Genomic DNA, 16,676 nt, shown 5'->3' on the forward strand with positions numbered 1-16,676 from the left:
CTTTATACAGTATTCAATTCAAAAGGACTATTTTAATTGTTGCCATTGGTATTAAATGAAGTAAGACTATAATAAGTAAGATATAAGATTATTGTTGTTATTTCAATAATTAAAATTTGACAAAATTTAATAAGTTTTCTCGACGATTCTTGTCCGATTTGAGTATTTTCTTTTCAAAGACGCTGGTTGTAAAAAAAAATACATTTGCTAAGGGTAATGTTAAATATAAGGGCTTGGAAGTATAAAACTAAAGGGTTCAATGTGTAGCAAATTATTTTTCACCATATATAAAATAAAAAGAAAAGGCTTGTATTCTTCATCCTAAATTTTATTATTACTAAAATGTTACACATAACATTATAAAAAAATTAGACAAATTTTTCGATTTACGCGACTTAAAAAGTTTACATACATACATTATACGATTCGTAATCTCAAAATATAGTGATTTTATACAATGAATAACATTTGGTATTTATCTATCCCCCACTTCATGAGAAGCATTTTTTTAATCAATACTTTTACTGGCCAAGAGAAAAGACATTTTTTATGTAAAATGAAAAAAAAATGTATATTATTTGGTATTAGTAAAAAAAAATGGTAATTAAAAAAATGCTATATTTTTTTTTTTACTTAAAATTAAATGTCATTAAACTTGTCCAGTTCAGATAATACTAATCTAAATACTTTCTTGCACCAGCAATTATTATAAAAATATTGACTATTATAATTTGGAAGAATTACTATATAGTTTCTTCGAATTCGTCTTAAAGGCGAAATTTTAAAACAGCGTAAGATATTTTTGTGGCGTTATTGTATTTTAAATACACTTAAAATATTTTAAGGTTAATCAAACAAATGTTGTGCTTTATACATAGAGTATTAATTTTGGATGCATGGTTTGATGTCATTACCTTTAATTGAAAATATTTAATACAACTATAAATTAAAAAGGTATGTAAAAATGCAATTTAAAAAAAATGATTTACCGCCCACAACTCGGGTTCATTTACATAATTTATAAACCTATATATTTATAAGAATGATCTGAACATTGTATTTGCAACTACCCCTAAGCTATAATACCGATTAACGGTTGTATATTGTTTAATTAAATTAATTTTTACAAAAGAAAAACGATTTCGAGATATGCCCGATATTTCAGCTCTTAACTCGAATTATTCTTTTGATATATTTTTTTCCATTACTTTGTACAGTTAAGCAAAGTTAAAATTTAAATTTCGAACATGTCACTGTAAACAAACAAACAAACATATTTTTAACATGTATAAGGTATATTGATCTTAATTTTATTACTGATAAGTAGAGGCAGACAAGGGATCAAATAACTGATAACAAGATATAGCAACATTATGAAAATAGAAAAATAAATCTGACAAAAGTTACATTTTAATGTATTGTGTATGTGTTGATTTTAATTTTTAAAATTTCTAGATACCCGCCCTGTGCTCACACGGGTACAATAAGGTGCTATATACAACTTGTATATATTTTGAAAAAACCAAAATAAAAAAAATATATATTTATATCGGCCAGGAAATTTCAAATTCTCGGCTATAATATGCATGTATTTTACATATAAACTTTCCTCTTAAATCAAAGGGAGAGGAGGCCTTTAGCCCAGCAGTGGGAAAATTTACAGGCTGCTAATGCCTAAATCAATGTGTTTATTGATGAAAACGCTTTAAAACACTTTGAATATCTAAGCGAACAGACAGCGACTTTGCTTTATATAAGGTAGAGATTTTTATTGTAAGGTTACATGTCTGACGCCAATGCCAATGTAAGCTGACCTGACCTTCTACTTTTTACCTCCGGTTGGTTGTCCAGAAAATTTATTTTCACCCTTGTGCCAATTAAATTTTATTTACGATTATCACTAACATTTTTTTTTCTCTCTTCAATAATATTAGTTTGCAGTAATTTTAGTTAATTTTAAATGCGAGACGAAATATGATATTATTATTTGGATTACTTAATCTCAGTTAATATTAATTTTATTTATTATCCGAGTATTATTTAACAATTACATAACAGCATTAATTGTAAAATTGTATAAAGCAATTATTAACTATTTCGATGTAACCGTCAATTCCTTGATACGGAACATTTAGCAATAAAGGCTCACTGCAAAAAATATTAATTGAATAAAATCACTAAACGTAGACCAATATGTTTTGACGTGTTTTTTACATCTTGCAATACTAGACATATTTCTCTAAACTAGTTACAAAGTTACATGGCGGAATAAAATTAATCTTTTATACTTAATAGTATTTTAAATATGTATTTAATAGTCATATTTTAGGAATCCTTACTAATATTATAGATGCGTGTGAGTTTGTCAATTATTTCTCTTATTAAATTAATTAAATTTTGTTTACATTGTCAGGTGTACGGAAAGACACAGAGTACAGTAACCGGCATGAGTCATGAGCACAACCTTGACCTGCGCAGTAGAACATTGTTTTGGCACGCGATTGGTCCGTCTGGCGATGCCAGTCCTCTATTGGACTCTCAATCGTCCTTCGGCTACGGTAATTTGTCCGACAGTGTACTTACTTGTAACTAGACCCGACTATTGCCCATCTGTTGTCAAGACTCATGCCGGCTGTTAAACCTAACACTTGTCCGTTTCCTAAAATTTATAGCTATGTAGTTTTAAGGCTACAATGATCTTTAGATTGGTTTTTAAGCTGTTAGGTATTTCTGTTTTAATTTCTAGCGCTTTAAATGATTTCATTGCAATTAATGGTTCTCTGCAGTTAGCCGCTGTTTTTATACATTTTAATATTTTTTATCGAAGTGTTATTTAATTAATTTAAAACATTATATTCTTATGTCTATTGAATTCAGTGTTGCCAACAATTCCAAGTGCCTTCATAACGAAAATGTTACAAAATATTAAAAATGCATGTTAATTAAATTAATATATAAACAGACTATACAATCAAATTAACATTAATTAGTGGTGTAATATATAAAAAAAATAAACTTAGTGTAAATGACCCGGCCATAAAATATACGTAGAATTATTTTAGATCGTTTTATATATTTTCTATTAGTCATGAGCAATACATTTTGAAATTTAAAGCTAAAAAGATATTTAAAAAAGTTTGGTCCTTAGTCTATGGTGTAGTGATAATGTGTACAGATTAATAAAAGCATAGAGAAATAGAAAATTGGTCTTTAGTATTACAGTTATAGAAAATATGTGCAAATTATTTGATAGCTTTATTTAATTATTATAGCCGTTTTGTGCGTGTAAAAGTTTTTGTAAGAAATAGCAAATGTTATAGAAGAAAGCTGTAGATTTTAACAGGTATACATTGAACATAGCCCATATCGGTGGGCACGATTTGTATAGATATATCACACTTCACTAAAATCAATTAGTCAATTCATTTCATATATAACTTTGAACATTACCCAAATTGCACAATCATTAAAAACACATACAAACAATTTAGTTATAGTTTGTGTAAAAAAATCTAAAGAAAATGAATAACTGTATATTTGTCGACATCATTTAAAAAATAAGCTTAAGACACTCTCTAGTTATCTTTTGGGTTGCCACTGTTAGCTTTTAATTAAAAAAAAAAATACTCAGGCATAATAACAATCAGAAATATATCATAATAATGTTTTTTACACACTAGATTAGAACCGATAGGTGGCTCTGCGGTCGGATTGAAGTCGGGTTGTATTATTTTGTCGGGGCGAAGTTAAATATAATTCTGCAGTGAAGTGTGACAATACCTTACTGTAATACATAATAAATGTCCTTTATTTATCGTGTACAGATTAAAAATATGTAACATTCTCACGAGTCACGAAAAAAATCTGTCATATTATACAATAAATGTATTCTTCGATCACTTTTCAACCACTTTTATAATTTATTTTATAAATTACACTTGCAACACGATTAATTAGCGGGATATTATTTGGTCACACATTTAGCTGGCCACGTCATCGAGGAACTCCACGTAAGTGAAGGGGAAGTGACCGACTTTACCGTTCAGCTCGCCTTCCCATTGCCCGTTTATGTTCATTTTTGTTACCTGAAAAAAAAAAAGAAAGTGTTTTGTCATTTCGTGACCAAAATGGACACCGAATATAATGTTGTAAGAGATATAAAACATTTCTAATATCACCAAAATAATATAATATTACTTGTATACCTTTTGTATGCCTAAAACAAAGTTAGCATATGATGTATTAGTGGTGACAGGATTAGAATCGTCAACCATCGGTTAAGATGCACGCGTCTTAACCATTGGACCTGGCTTATTTATACATATATATAAAGCCGCTTTAAGCCTAAAATTTCGAACCTAATCGAAATCGGTATAGACATTCATGATCAGCTCCATAATAATAACATAAAACGAATTCCAGTCACCTTGAGTATATCACCCTCCTGTAGTTTAAGCGCTGTCTTATCATACGCGTTGGGAACCCTCGACTGTCTCACACGCGCTAGCGCTGGAAGTGTCCGCTGAAAAACAAACAAATGTGATGATTTTTATTTATGTTAGTCTGGTTTAGAGATGGCAACACTGTTGAATCGTGGTTGGCTAGTTGAAAAGCGACCAATCCCGATCGAGCTCGGCTGACCTATTGGATGACCGGACCCATTTTGATGTGACAGGAGGAAGTTGAAAAAAAAAGAAGTCAAGTCATAGAAACTTTGGAAGTAAAGTGAATATAAGCAACTAAACTAAGTGGAATTGGGTTTTATTATAAATTTGTAAAGTACATTCAGTAGTGCACAATATAGCTGAGCTATTAAACGCGCAGTCCGGTGCTGAGATATTGCACAATAAGTAACGGTCAAATTATCCATAACTCTGAGTCGAAAAGTCGAAAAAATAAATTAGTTTATATTTTGTTGTTTAGTAGTTCATAAAATGACTTTATTATTTATATACACACGCGCGTTTTGTTTACATGTAAGCAGAAATGTTCTCATGGGAAGCTAAGGTAATATGCTTTAAGTACAGTACCTGCATGTTGGTTCCTTTCTGGGGTTGTTTTATGTTAGGTGGGCTGGGTGGATCACCGAACTGGTTAATTGCCTCATTAGGTGGGTATGGCATACCGGCTGGATCTAGAAGCTGAAATTATAAAATATATAAAAATTAATTTAAAATTTTATCAAAGCCAAGTTTTATCAAAGCACCATTAAGTAGATAGAACACATACCCTTAACTTATGATTGGCTCAAATATGCTAAGCAATTTTATTATTAGTTTCTAATTATGGACTTAAACTGGTTTTATAATTCATCCCTTACTGGGCAGTGGAGATAAACATCGCGTGGAAACCTGCACATGTCTGACACAGGTCCAACCAAGCTATGAGGTGGAATAAATTTGTGAAAGTTCCCTGAACATTTATTAAATTTTCTATTTTCTATAACTTGTATCAACAAGTCTGCTAAATGTTTTATATAATATGAATGAATACCCTCTGCACGTATGGAACAGGTATGGAGCCAGTTCTGCCCTGAGCGTTCCGGGCCGTCCACCACTGCTCTTCGTCGCGATTGATGACCATCAGCTTCTCTCCGCGACGGAACGGAAGATCGTCTGCATCCTGAAGATATATAGCATCGTTTAAGAGTATAGTACATCTGTTTGAGATATATAAACATCGACTGGTCGACGATTTTGAAATCGAAATTTATTAAACAAACAATTTTTGGGAATGAAGTACTTTTACGCAGCTTACTGTAAGAGTGAATTAGCAGATATCCACGTAAGGAAAAGGCGTTATGTCCTCTCCAGGCGATCTTTTGCTCTGTCTCTTTCTTTCAAATATGGTTTTATTGTTACATTACTTCTCACGAGATTTTTAATAACTTTTTTTTTAACTGTGCCTTTTATTTAATACATAATATTTAACACAAGCAACGTCAGTCCAACCAGGTCTATCACGACACCTGTAATTAATCTTTTCTGATAGTCAAACAACAAATAACATCTAAAGGGTAATTGTTAAATTTATATAACGAAATAATAATTTAACTACTAGCAACATCTGTCTCTAGGTATGTCAACCCTATTTGTTCTGTCATTGTGTCTTCCGTTCAAATAAAAAACGTTTCAGTCTGTAAAAACTCAACGAGTGTTTCATTAGGTTATGGGCCCAGTCCCGCTAAATTCAGTAAAAAGTATTAGTTTTCTGCAGTGAAATGGCTGGTAGTTACATCGTAAATGTTCCTAAGCTCAAGGGACGCGAAAACTACGACGAGTGGGCGTTCGCGGTTGAGAATTTTATGATATTGGAAGGCGTAGATATCAACAAGAAAGATGGCGAAGCAGCAACTAGCGTCGAAGATCAAAAGGCAAAAGCGAAATTAGTAATGACCATCGATTCATCCCTGTATGTGCATATAAAGTGTGAAAAAATAGTGCACGGTGTTTGGACAAAGCTAAAATCGCTGTTTGATGATTCGGGTTTTACACGCAGAATCAGTTTGTTGCGAACTCTCATCTCTATACGGCTCGAAAATTGCGATTCAATGACGGCGTACATAACTCAGCTCATTGATACGGCGCATAAATTGAAAGGAACCGGCTTTGATATTAATGAAGAATGGGTAGGTTCATTGTTATTGGCGGGACTACCCGATAAATTTTCGCCAATGATAATGGCCATAGAGCACTCAGGTATCGCCATTTCCGCTGACGTGATAAAAACAAAATTGATGGACATGAGTGATAATGTTGGCAGTACTGAAACAGAAAGTGCATTTATAACGGCTAAAAACTGGCAACGAAAAAAAATTGGCAAAACTGGAGATACGTCAATGTCAAATCGACCTGTCAAACCTATTAAATGTTACAAATGTAAACAAATTGGTCATTATAAAAACCAGTGCCCACAAACTAAAGAAAAGCAAGTAAATGCATTTAGTGCAGTTTTCCTCAATGGCAGTTTCAGTAAGCAAGAATGGTATATCGATTCGGGAGCCAGCAATCACATGATGGTATGTCAGGAAAACATTAAAAATACGTCACATAACCTAACAAAGGAGATTATAGTTGCTAATAAAACAACTATGCCAGTGTTGTGTTCAGGAGATACACAGATTACGACGGTTGTTGAGAATTCAGAACATGATATTTTGGTCAAGGATGTGTTATGTATACCAGATCTTACTACTAACCTTTTGTCGGTCAGCCAGTTGATAAAGCATGGCAACAAAGTAAGTTTCCAACAAGAACATTGTTACATCAGAAATCGGCAGAACGAGTTGATTGGCATAGTACAGTTGGTGAATGGAGTATACAGACTTAACACTCGGCCAGCATATTCATTAGCAGCTTCAGCTAGAACAACCTCAGATGTAACATGGCACAGAAGACTCGGTCATATTAATAGTACAGACATGAATGCAATGAAAAATGGTGCTGTTGAAGGTTTAATGTATGACAACAAAGCTGATATTGGCAAGTTCAACTGCACAGTGTGCTGCGAGGGCAAGCAGACAAGGTTACCTTTTCCACAGAGCAGTCACAGAAGTGAAAGAGTCCTCGAGATTGTGCATGCAGATGTGTGTGGCCCAATGGAGAACAAATCAATTGGTTCATCCAGATATTTCTTGCTATTTGTTGACGATTATAGCAGGATGTCATTCGTGTATTTTTTGAAAAGTAAAAGTGAAGTTTTTGCCACTTTCAGAGAGTTCAAGAATATGGTTGAAAAACAGACAAATTCCAGTATTAAGACCTTAAGGACTGATAATGGCACAGAATTTTGTTCAAATGAAATGAGAGATTTTTTGAAACAAAGTGGCATCATTCATCAGAGAACTAATCCTTATAGTCCAGAACAGAATGGAATGTGTGAACGTTTTAACCGAACTATTGTTGAAAAAGCAAGGTGTCTGTTATATGATGCTAAATTAGAGAAAAAGTTCTGGGCAGAAGCAGTACATACAGCTGTATATTTAAAAAACCGATCAATAGCTTCAGGACTGCACCGGAAGACTCCTTATGAACTTTGGCATGGTCGAAAACCAAATATCAGTCACATACGAGTATTTGGTAGTATAGTAATGTCACATGTTCCTAAAGAGAAACGTCTGAAGTGGGACAAAAAGGCGGAAAAACATTATCTTGTTGGATATGCTGATAAGGTGAAGGGCTATAGGCTATATAACCCAAAGACCAACAAAATAATAACAAGCCGAGATGTTACAATAATAGAACCAAATGATAACCCACAAATAATACAAGCAGCTAAAGAAGCCATATATTTGAAAAATCTTTTGTGTGAGTTAAAGTGTAGGAATGAGTTACCTGTATGTTTATATAATGATAATCAGAGTGCTCAGAAGTTAACCAAAAATTTTGTATTCCATAAGAGAAGTAAGCATATAGATATAAGATATCATTTTGTCAGAACAGCTGTAGAAAATAATAGTGTACAAATTAATTATTTGAATTCAAATGATATGCCTGCTGACATATTGACTAAAAGTTTATGTCCTCAGAAACATTACAAGTTTATTGAGCAATTTGGTATTGTAGAAATTTAATGTTTATTTATTTAACATTGTATGATTGTAATGTATGCTACATACAGTATGTTCGTTCTCTATAAATATGGTATTATTTCGTTAAGGGAGTGTGTTAAATTTATATAACGAAATAATAATTTAACTACTAGCAACATCTGTCTCTAGGTATGTCAACCCTATTTGTTCTGTCATTGTGTCTTCCGTTCAAATAAAAAACGTTTCAGTCTGTAAAAACTCAACGAGTGTTTCATTAGTAATAAAATGGCTTTCGAACAAAAATAAATTATAAAGAGAACATGTTATTTAAAAAAAAAAACTTCTCTTATCTTTGATTAATACTGAAACAAGGAACACCTATAAAACGCCAGACTAAACAATTGCCCGTCGTTTTCGTTTATTGAGATTCGGTAAACAAAACATTTTTTATAAAACAGACGTTTAGGATTGAAGTACAATATTCTTTATAAAATTTACGTCAGTATGTTTTTCTCTACATAGTATAAAACTATGTCGCCTTTATACGTCTGTTCGCTTAAATTTGCAACGGATTTTAATTTTTAATATTCGATTTTCACCAATACAGAGATCATAACAGGGTAATTCAAGAGGTAATCTACCTCTATGTTTATTACATCTACTCTCGGGACGGGTAGCCAATTCGTTAGAATATAATTGTGTGTATGTATATATATATATGTATGTGTATATGTATATATATATAGTGTATATATGTACATTGTATAAGTATTTACATGTAGATATTTGTATGCAAGTGTAGTTATAATACCGCCTTAGCACCACCTACCCAACTTCCATACAACCTGTCTCTTTATTGGGTTGTCTGGAAGAAATGGCTACTTAGCCATAAGGCCGCCCGTTGTACTCTACAATAATATTTAAATTTTTCTTGTAACATATTTTAATTTGTATCTTGTGGTGTACAATAAAGTATAAATAAATAAATAAAATATAACTGGGGTCTAAAGCTAAACGGTCATAAGTACATTTTTTTGAGTAAAATCTAAAACACATTTGACCTTTCCCAAATAATTTAAAAATAATAAAAGGGACAATATTCAACAAACAATCAAGTTAGTTTCGCAGATATAAGTATTTTTTACGCGTATCCATTATAGTTTAGATCTCGACCAATGAAATCGCTTCAATTCAAGGTCATTGTGTTTGTTTACCTCAACCCGTCCTGCCATTGGATTAGACTAAATACAAGTCGTATTCTTTTGATATCACGACGTTGGTAACTTGATATATTTTTTAATTTATTAACTATTATAAACATAAATAAATATTGATTTTAATATGTTAACATTCCTTGAAATAGGTAGAATCAAAAATTTTTATATTCATTAAAGCCATTGAGTATTTAAAAAATATTTATATCATAATAAAATTGTACTTATACAATAATTAAAACTTACTTTAAACGAACAAAAACGAAACACTAGAATTTACTGCTGGAGTTATATGGGCATGTACATTCTGATATTATCAGAAACGTAAAGCGAGAACATAAAATTATTATTCAAACTATTATACAAATAAAAAAAACAGGACCAAATCTAGCATTCCTAGAAATACATAACAAACTCATCCAGTTATATTTATAAAAATGCCAGCGATTTATGATTTAGTCATCGACACATCACCCAGTTTAATCGTTAAGGGAATCTATTTCTGTAAAAACATTCGGGATCGCTTCCGCCATGTTGAAAACTGGGACAGTAGAGATAGCTGTCTGAAAATATTGGGTCGCGGTTTTGGGCCACTCACCTACTGGCTATATGCACGGAATTAATTCATAAAGATAATAAAATTAATAAAACTATATACTGACTACGGATTTGTCTATAGGCCAAGGGGGCTCGAAACAAGGACGGCAACGACTTTGAACGGGGATTTACCTTTAGGCCAAATAGGTTCGAGCCGAAGACGGCAACAGTTAGTGAGATTGTTCTATTTTACTCGAAATCATAGGTATTAAAATTCAAAAATGTACTCAAAGCACTTCGCAAAAAACATTACACGTATAAAAATATTTAGCATCAGTACAGAAAGACAATGATTAAGATGATTTTATCATTTACAGACTTTACAGTTATTTTTTTTTTTTTATTTTAATTCCATTCGCATACATTTTTTTTTCATTTTCGTGCGGAAATAGTTGACGGCAATTTTCAAGGCCAAGGGCAGTAAAGGTATAAAATTCGTTTGGTTTCAGGTATAACGGAACATCTAAGTCTTGTGTCAAGATGTAACCCATAAAGAACATAATAGTGAATACTCATATCACTCTTTACAAAGATAAAATTCAGAAATACTTATAAAAACATTCTCGATTTTTTAAATTAAATTCATATTATTAAGTTAATTTAAACGACTGAGCCGAGATGGCCCAGTGGTTAGAACGCGTGCATCTTAACCGATGATTTCGGGTTCAAACCCAGGCAGGCACCACTGAAATTTCATGTGCTTAATTTGTGTTTATAATTCATCTCGTGCTCGGCGGTGAAGGAAAACATCGTGAGGAAACCTGCATGTGTCTAATTTCAACGAAATTCAGCCACATGTGTATTCCGCCAACCCGCATTGGAGCAGCGTGGTGGAATATGCTCCAAACCTTCTCCTCAAAGGGAGAGGAGGCCTTTATCCCAGCAGTGGGACATTTACGGGCTGCTTATGTTTATGTTTATGTAAACGACTTTGAACTGTATCATTAAAATAACCTTGTTATGTTATTAATTTTAAAGTCTGATATTTATTTTTGATCTGGCAACATTAGAGCAACAGCTATATGTATAAAGAGATACTCACACTGCCATCAAAATCAAATTTGGCGATCACCACCTCGAGTACGTGGTATAAATGAGGTGGAGCTGTCGGGGCTGCTTGAGCGGTCGCTTGTGGCAGCGGCCGTACCAGTGGCGTCGTGTCTAAATAGTGCAACCTATAGAAGGCCAATAGCGCCGGCATGTCCGCGAACAGCTGATTGCCAATCCTAAACCTCGTGGTACCGTCCGCCGATATGACGCGGTTGATGATGTAGTGCGACACGCGATCATCTTCCCTGTAAACATTTAAGGATATTCTTTAATGGATTTTGAATTTGTGAGGCAACAACACTAAAGATTACATAATATACCAATCCTAGTATTGATACGTATTACAAGTTACTCCATAAGTTCTCCCATCGCGTACAATATTCAGAAGTATATTTTTTATTTTTATAATTTAAAGTATTACAGATTAAATATACCTGCAATGAACATTCATCTTCTATTTCACCCTTCTATTTCATTTAAAAAAAAAAAATTAACCTCTTTTTTTGACGTTTAAAATATTTTCAACACATACCTGACACACAAAACGTAATCTCCATGAATAGTTTTGGAATCCCTGACGAGGAAGACTCCGCTTTCAGTCTCATTGAGCAGTAGCTTTGTGGCCTCCGCACGAGACAGCCCGCCAAAGTACCAGCTGAAAGATTTATTATAATATTATCGTACTGTTTTGTAGTCGGTACCATTGGGGAAATAAATACATGTACTTGTCTAGAAAATAGTTAGACATACAATAAAGACGCTTCTGCAAAATATTTTTTTATATTTTAAAACATTCTGTAATATACAATTTTCCTTAATACCTTTGGTCATGAAACTACAAAACCCTCCCGCCGCCAAGGGTGACGTCAATGCATCAAAATAAAACTACAGTAAATAAGTAATTAAATAAATATGTACAGTAAATAACAAAAAAGTGTTCACTAATTTTTAGTAAAAATAGAAAGTACGGAAAATATTATTATTACTAATATGATATGGTCGTCCGCTAAGTTATCTGTCCAGAAGCATATCCTGCTTTGACGGACCATTGAAAACCTGGTCGGCCGGGTCATTTCTTTCATTAAATAATCTCGTCGCGCGCGCCTATCAATTTGTTTCGAACTGCGTCGTACTAGCTACTCCCGCGGTTTCATCCATGTTAAAAGTCTCTGCTCCCGTGTGTGTTATATATATCTAGATAATGAACTTAACAATGTACCTACCTCAATCAACGGATTGTCTAACGGAAGAATAATTTTTAAAATCGGACTGTACGGTCCCAGTTTTCGGAATAAGCACGTTCAAAGAAAAAAAACAAACTCTTCAGCTTTATCTATTAAATAATAATGTATATTATAATTAAAAGCTATATTATAGTCATGTTATATAAGAGTGGGGAGATTGTGTGGTCGGGGGCGTAGATTTCAAAAACCGCAATTATGAAAATATTGCATTAGACAACCCGTTAACTGTGGAAGGATAAATCATAAAACTTTATGCTATTATTTTAAGATTTCGAGGTACAATCCTATACAAGGCAAGCTGAGTACTTATATGATACAAGCATATATAGGAGCCGAGATGGCCCAGTGGTTAGAACGCGTGCATCTTAACCGATGATTTCGGGTTCAAACCCAGGCAGGCACCACTGAATTTTCATGTGCTTAATTTGTGTTTATAATTCATCTCGTGCTCGGCGGTGAAGGAAAACATCGTGAGGAAACCTGCATGTTTCTAATTTCAACGAAATTCTGCCACATGTGTATTCCGCCAACCCGCATTGGAGCAGCGTGGTGGAATATGCTCCAAACCTTCTCCTCAAAGGGAGAGGAGGCCTTTAGCCCAGCAGTGGGAAAATTTACAGGCTGCTAATGCTAATATATAAATTAAATTGGACACAGATATATGTATACTGTACTCTTTTGAGAAGGCTTTGAACATATTAAATTAACTCGAATACACCATTCAATTTCTTTACCGCTGAGCATGAAATGATTTATAAATAAATTACGGCACTTTCAGAAATATAACTATCACCCATCTCAAAAACATCAGTACATTCTCAACTGACGGTTCTAAGATTAAGTTAGTGTTTGTCCACTGGCAAGTTTGACACTGGCTTATGAATATTTCAGTTCAAAATACAGCAATATATATAGTGTAATTGCCGATTGATAATAAAATAAACTACGTAGCTAGTACTAAAATGTTTGAGTCATTTATTAATATTAAATGTAAACTGTTATTTGTTAGGATTATTTATGACTGTTTATTTAAGCTCCCTGTTAACCTGTCTCAGCAAACTAGAGCGGCCATAAAACTACACAGTGCACTGTTTTTGACATAAATATACTGAACTGAATTAGGCCTGCTACTAAAAATCATTAAACTGAAACAAAACTATACAAAAAACTACTTTATTATTTATCTTAGAAAAATATATTCTGGAAAATTTGTATGGTTTAAAATGCTAATCATATGAATGACAGATCTTTTTTTAAAAAGTGTATTTCCTTTAGACAACCTTGTCATGAGCATAAGGCGAGGAACAGTAACCATAAGAAGTCAACGTATCTGCCAAACTACACTGATATTTGATTAATACATTCACTTGCATAAAATGGGGATATATTATTCAAATTTGATGATGTTGAAACCATAGCACAACTGTAACCTATTAAAAACACAGAAGAAATAAAGACTTTAATTGAATTGAATTGACATTATATCATTGGTCGAGATCTTGAAGAATCTAGTATTTATAATGTATTAGTGAAAAAAATGCACTTTAAATATTGTTATCAAAACTTTGTAAGTTAAACTTAAGTGGAAATACATTGTATTTAGATGAAATAGTTTTGAATTATTAATAAAGATTTATTCATTATGAACTATTTGTAATATAAACAGCAAAGCCATTCGTGTGGAATATGTTAATCTAAACCTTGTTTATCTTTACTCCATCTTATTGAGTCTGATACAATGATAATGATAATACAAATGTAAATAAACATTATAAATAAGATAAGTACCATATTAAAATAGAGTAACAGCCTGTATATCCCACTGCTGGGCCTCCTCTACCTTTAGAGAAGGTTTGGACCCTCCAATAATGTATACTTTGTTGGATTAAAAAGCCAATAAACTAAGAATTTACTTGAATTTTATTCTTTTTTTTAAACCAATTAACAACTTACCTTTTTTCTAATATACAAGAATTATTATATAAGGAATACAGTAGGCAAGAATGTTAAGCAACCCAAGTTTGATGTATATTACACTGTACACTAGGTGAACTGTATGACAGCAGGACACATTTCTCATTCTCGTCATTAGTAACTGTTGAATATGTGAAATTACTCCGTAATTTCAGTTCATATTCTCTATCAGATTAAATCAACTACATAAGTTACAAAAATATTTAAAATTTTAATGAACATACATTAATTAATTTTGATTCTTGTTTTTGAAACTTGTGAAAGATTTATAGGAATATGTCCCTTACCTTACTAGGGATTAGGTACAAATTAATTATTTTTAATGTGCTGGTTAAATGATAAAGTGTATTGGTACTGATCATTCTTTAAGTTAATGTTGTCTTAGATTTTCGCGATTATTACACATTGAAATAAAACTAGTTTTTAACGGATTTAATCGCGTATATTAATTATTTTAACATCCCAACGTTTCGAGCACTTTGCAGTGTTCGTGGTCACGGGCAGACTCAACTGCAAACTGCTCGAAACGTCGGGATGTTAAAATAATTAATTCTTTAAGTTGTTTTCTGACTTTTAAATACAGATTACATCAATAAATAACAATGAATATCAATATAAAGGCTATGTATTAAAAAACAATATAATATATAATTTATTATTGTCAACATCTTACATCTCATAATCTCTAAACTAAACCAATAACTGGTCTAAAGATATCGCTATTTCTTTCTTATAATCATAAAGTGAAAAGGACCTCAAACATTATAGTAGGGTCAAAGATTATCCTAAAAGAGGTACCAGATATCCCATTTCAGCCATACATGTTGTCTATTTTGGCTAATAAGTAACAATTTCATTTTGATAGGATTTTTGTACCACAATTTCTTTAGCAGTCACTTCGATTGATAGTTTTATTCATGTAGATTTCCAGATATTCTAGACATGATTTTACTTTTATACATTATTAGTATACAATGTATAAAAAAAATTGTACACTAAAACATAAAACACATATAAAATTTTAAATCTAGTTTTACTTTTATCTAATAAACATAATTGAATTATTGTATAGCTTTTGTGACTCAAATATAATTATTTTAGTCACTTCTGTATTAAGATAACCATTTCTTTAAAAATCTGTTCTTTATTAATGAAATAAATATATTAAAAAATAATTATGTTGTTGTTGTAATATGTAAATATGCTGTTTGCTTACGATAATAATCCATAAATATTAGGTAAATATAACTATGGATCACTTGTTCTTATAAGATAACAAGTAGCGTTCAATATTTACCTGGTCATGTCATTTTGGTCAAACGATACCCCGATCGTAGGGTTCGCCATCCCGCCGTATTATCACACAATACTAATCACGATACACCATCACGAAAACACCGGAAGTAAAGTTAAGTTCATTACACTGTCGATATCACCGATTGCGGACTCATACATTCAATTTACAATAACCGACAAAGTTCCCTTAAATTCCTCCCACAATCAAACAACACTCCTGCGGCCGCTACTAGAAATAATTGCAATTTGTTGACATGTATCCTTTGGTATTGGTAATGTTATTCACCAAGTTATATTCACATCGAAACACATGTTTTTACAATCTTTGTGCACTGATACCGAGTCACTACACACACGCACACTTTTCTAACTAACTTTTGACTTCGATACGCGAAATAAATCTATAATTAGATCATATTATAAATAATGTTCCACGGGTCACACACGCGAAGTTTTAGACTATAGGGCGTAGACAAAATAAGAGTTTTTTTTATTTTGACGCATAATATTTTCCTAATGGAGTTTGTTTGTGGTCATTAAAAATCTATGGATCCTGAAAATTACAATAAGCTTTTGAAAATTGATTTAGTACAAATTAACAACTATTTTGTTTTAAACAACATCGGGGTGTACCAATAAGATATAATATATATATTGCACATGAAAGACATTTTTTTGGCTTACTTTAAAAATATTGAATTCACGAATTTAAATTAATGTAATCTAAAAACCAGAAAAATATTTAAAAATAATATACACAGGCGTTATAAA

At 32.2% G+C, this 16,676-nt stretch overlaps 1 protein-coding gene across 1 annotated transcript; it reads right to left on the reverse strand.

Annotated features, from left to right (window-relative positions):
* Positions 1-1,972: 1,972 nt before the first annotated feature.
* Positions 1,973-16,369, reverse strand: LOC125073798 (adapter molecule Crk). Its single transcript, XM_047684850.1, has 7 exons — positions 15,907-16,369; positions 11,924-12,046; positions 11,384-11,636; positions 5,494-5,622; positions 5,031-5,141; positions 4,427-4,522; positions 1,973-4,085 (listed from the first exon to the last, which is right to left on the reverse strand). The coding sequence occupies exons 1-7, from the start codon at positions 15,954-15,956 to the stop codon at positions 3,981-3,983; spliced, it is 867 nt and encodes a 288-aa protein (XP_047540806.1). The 5' UTR covers positions 15,957-16,369; the 3' UTR covers positions 1,973-3,980.
* Positions 16,370-16,676: the final 307 nt, after the last annotated feature.

This window comes from Vanessa atalanta, chromosome 25 (assembly GCF_905147765.1).
Source record: "Vanessa atalanta chromosome 25, ilVanAtal1.2, whole genome shotgun sequence".
Classification (NCBI taxonomy): Eukaryota; Metazoa; Arthropoda; class Insecta; order Lepidoptera; family Nymphalidae; genus Vanessa; species Vanessa atalanta.

What these genes read in the sequence shown, in the direction of transcription:
- LOC125073798 (XM_047684850.1), bottom strand. Translation starts at nt 15,956, where the DNA reads ATGGCGAACCCTACGATCGGGGTATCGTTTGACCAAAATGACATGACC. An exon ending in GACCAAAATGACATGACCAG is followed by an intron (nt 12,047 to 15,906) that starts GTAAATATTGAA and finishes TAAATCTTTCAG; the next exon opens with CTGGTACTTTGGCGGGCTGT. An exon ending in CTGTTCCATACGTGCAGAGG is followed by an intron (nt 5,142 to 5,493) that starts GTATTCATTCAT and finishes TTATAATTTCAG; the next exon opens with CTTCTAGATCCAGCCGGTAT.